Source organism: Aphanomyces astaci (assembly GCF_000520075.1).
Source record: "Aphanomyces astaci strain APO3 unplaced genomic scaffold supercont1.158, whole genome shotgun sequence".
Classification (NCBI taxonomy): domain Eukaryota; phylum Oomycota; class Saprolegniomycetes; order Saprolegniales; family Verrucalvaceae; genus Aphanomyces; species Aphanomyces astaci.
The window spans coordinates 77,186-79,526 of record NW_009798421.1 but is presented as its reverse complement, the minus strand read 5'-3'; the positions used below and the strand labels follow the sequence as shown (position 1 = coordinate 79,526).

Here is a 2,341-nt window from a genome sequence, read left to right as displayed (position 1 = left end):
GGCGGAGGCATGATCAACATTGGATGTGGTGCAAGGCAAATTCAATTCAGTTGGAGGGGTCGGGTGTCTTTTGGTTGGGGGGGACAAAGGCTGGTCAATAATCGGTGCCGAAGATGGGCCAAAAGCAGGAGTGAAGGGGAGTTCGAAGCAGTTCTCCGTTGCATAGGTTGGAGTGGACTCGGTTACGGTGGTGGCTACGACAGTCGTGGTGATGGAAGGTTCGCTGGTTGTGGTGTTTGATGTTGTGATGGCAGTGATAGTTGTGCACACAATTTTGGCTTCAACAGGTGCAGTGCTAACGCCGAAGTTCACAAAGTCGCGGAGGCCTTGGCGGCGTACAAGTTCTCGAACGAAGCTCTTCTTGGGTTGAGCCGACTTTTGAGCAAAGCCAGGGACTTCGTGGCACTTCTCGTCAATGCTTGATATATCTAAGCTGCCTGGAGGGTGCACCTTGATCCATTGAACGACGTGAGCCAGGTTTCCTTTCGGTGTACGGGGGCCGCGGAAAAAGGATCTCCGCTTCTTACGTCGGTTGGGCTTCCGCACCACGACTCGCACTTGTTGTCCAAAACCGCTCGCCACATGCTGCTCTAGCGTTCGTTTTTCATGCATCCACTTGTACACAGCGCTGGCACTACGGCCCGTTCGCCCCATGACGTCATCGACAGACATGATCTTCACGCCCAATGCCTCAACACACTCCCACTTGACTGTGATGGTCGTCAGTTTCTTTGGCGTACTTATTGCTGATGTCGGCATTTTGCAAAGTGAGAGCATTGAGTGGTCAGCCACGCAACACCAATGTATACTTGATATTGTATGAGTCGATGTTTTCGTCTTAGCTCATCATTTCATCGAAGACAAGCGAGTTAGGATATCATGCAACTTGGTGTCAATGGACGACCATATTTCTTCGATTCCTCAAGTGACGTTCGCAGTGTAGTTTTAATTGTTTTGGGATTCACATTTCTATGAAACGTAGTGAGCTTGGTGACACAATGTATTTTAAATACCAGTAGTTCTTTATATTGTTTAGGTCGTACGCATTGACAAGTCATAGTTTGGAAAAACCATCGGTACATTTTTTTAAAAGTAAAATACACAGAAATTGACTGATGGTGCGGAAACCTACTGAGGTAACAAGCTTTCCCGTGAATCCGCGCCTGACGCACTAATGTAGCCCGAGACATTCATCAAACTAGCTTTGCTGTGCCCTGAAGACGACGTTGGTGTGTCGTGGTCAAATGAGTATCCTATGTCAAGTGTTGCTTCAGTTGTGGAGCGTTCGATTGCCTGGTCGGCCGGGTTGGTACCGGGCATGATGCTGAAAGGGGTGAAGGTAAAAGGCGATACAGCTTTCGAGACATTGGATGGCACCTCTACGCCCTTCCTCACAGGCCCTGGAGTGTATCCACGCATACTCGTGTTAAAGTTCACGGCTGGAGGTACGAGTTTGGATGATGCAGTACAATATCGATCCCCCCGACGTAGCATGCACGGTCGACAACATCAAACAATCTGCGCGAATTCGAGCGAGGACCTTGGCGCAAAGAAACAAGATATGCAAGCAACTTGGACCTGTGTCACACGCCGAAGTCCTTGTCGAAGCGCAAAAGACGGTGGCGCGTCAGTATTGGATCATACATCGACCGCCTGCTTGAACAGGTGGCGCGCCTGCAAGTGGATGAGGACGGCGATGACCTGGAAGAAGTTGGTGGCGATTGCGTGGAATTGCCCCAACGATCGGCCGTCAGAACCGCGACCATGAAGGCGGTGCTACCTGTAACCAAGAATGAAGTCGAGAAAGCCCTACAAGGCATGATCGACGGCGCAGTCGATAACGGGTTTCCAATGGAACATGTTAAGTACTTGTGGGATGTGCTCAGCAAGCATGACATCTGGCGAATCAAGTTCGACGGGTCAGACCCACCGGCGAAGGTGAAGCCGTTGAAGGTGATCCCGAAGGATGGGTGTGTTCCTTACCGATGCAAAGGAAGGAAGCACAACCTCCTGGAGGAGAGGTTCCTCAAGTTGTTTGCACAAGAACTACTCGATGCGGGCGTGATCAAGAGCAACCAGCAAAGTGCATGGTGCAGCCCAATGAACCCAGTTCTCAAACCAGATGGGCGCAAGTCATTGAAGTCGGCCGACAAATGGAGCGACGATGACGTGCTCAAGAACTATCGGCTAACCAACGACTACCGAGTAGTCAACTCGCTAACTGAGCCGAAAGCAGGGACGATGCCGTTCCAGGCTACCATCCTCCAGAACCTACGAGGCAAGAAAGCGATGGGCGTGTTTGACCTGCCCAAGTGCTTTTGGCAGTTCCCACTGCACCCGG

The 2,341-nt window shown here is 51.0% G+C and overlaps 1 protein-coding gene across 1 annotated transcript; it reads right to left on the bottom strand.

The window, feature by feature from the left end:
* Window positions 1-268: 268 nt before the first annotated feature.
* Window positions 269-759, bottom strand: H257_18382 (hypothetical protein; the record flags this gene model as incomplete). Its single annotated transcript, XM_009847424.1, has 1 exon — window positions 269-759. A coding segment is annotated over one exon (489 nt), but the record flags the coding sequence as incomplete, so codon positions are not given.
* Between the last annotated feature and the right edge of the window lie 1,582 nt (window positions 760-2,341).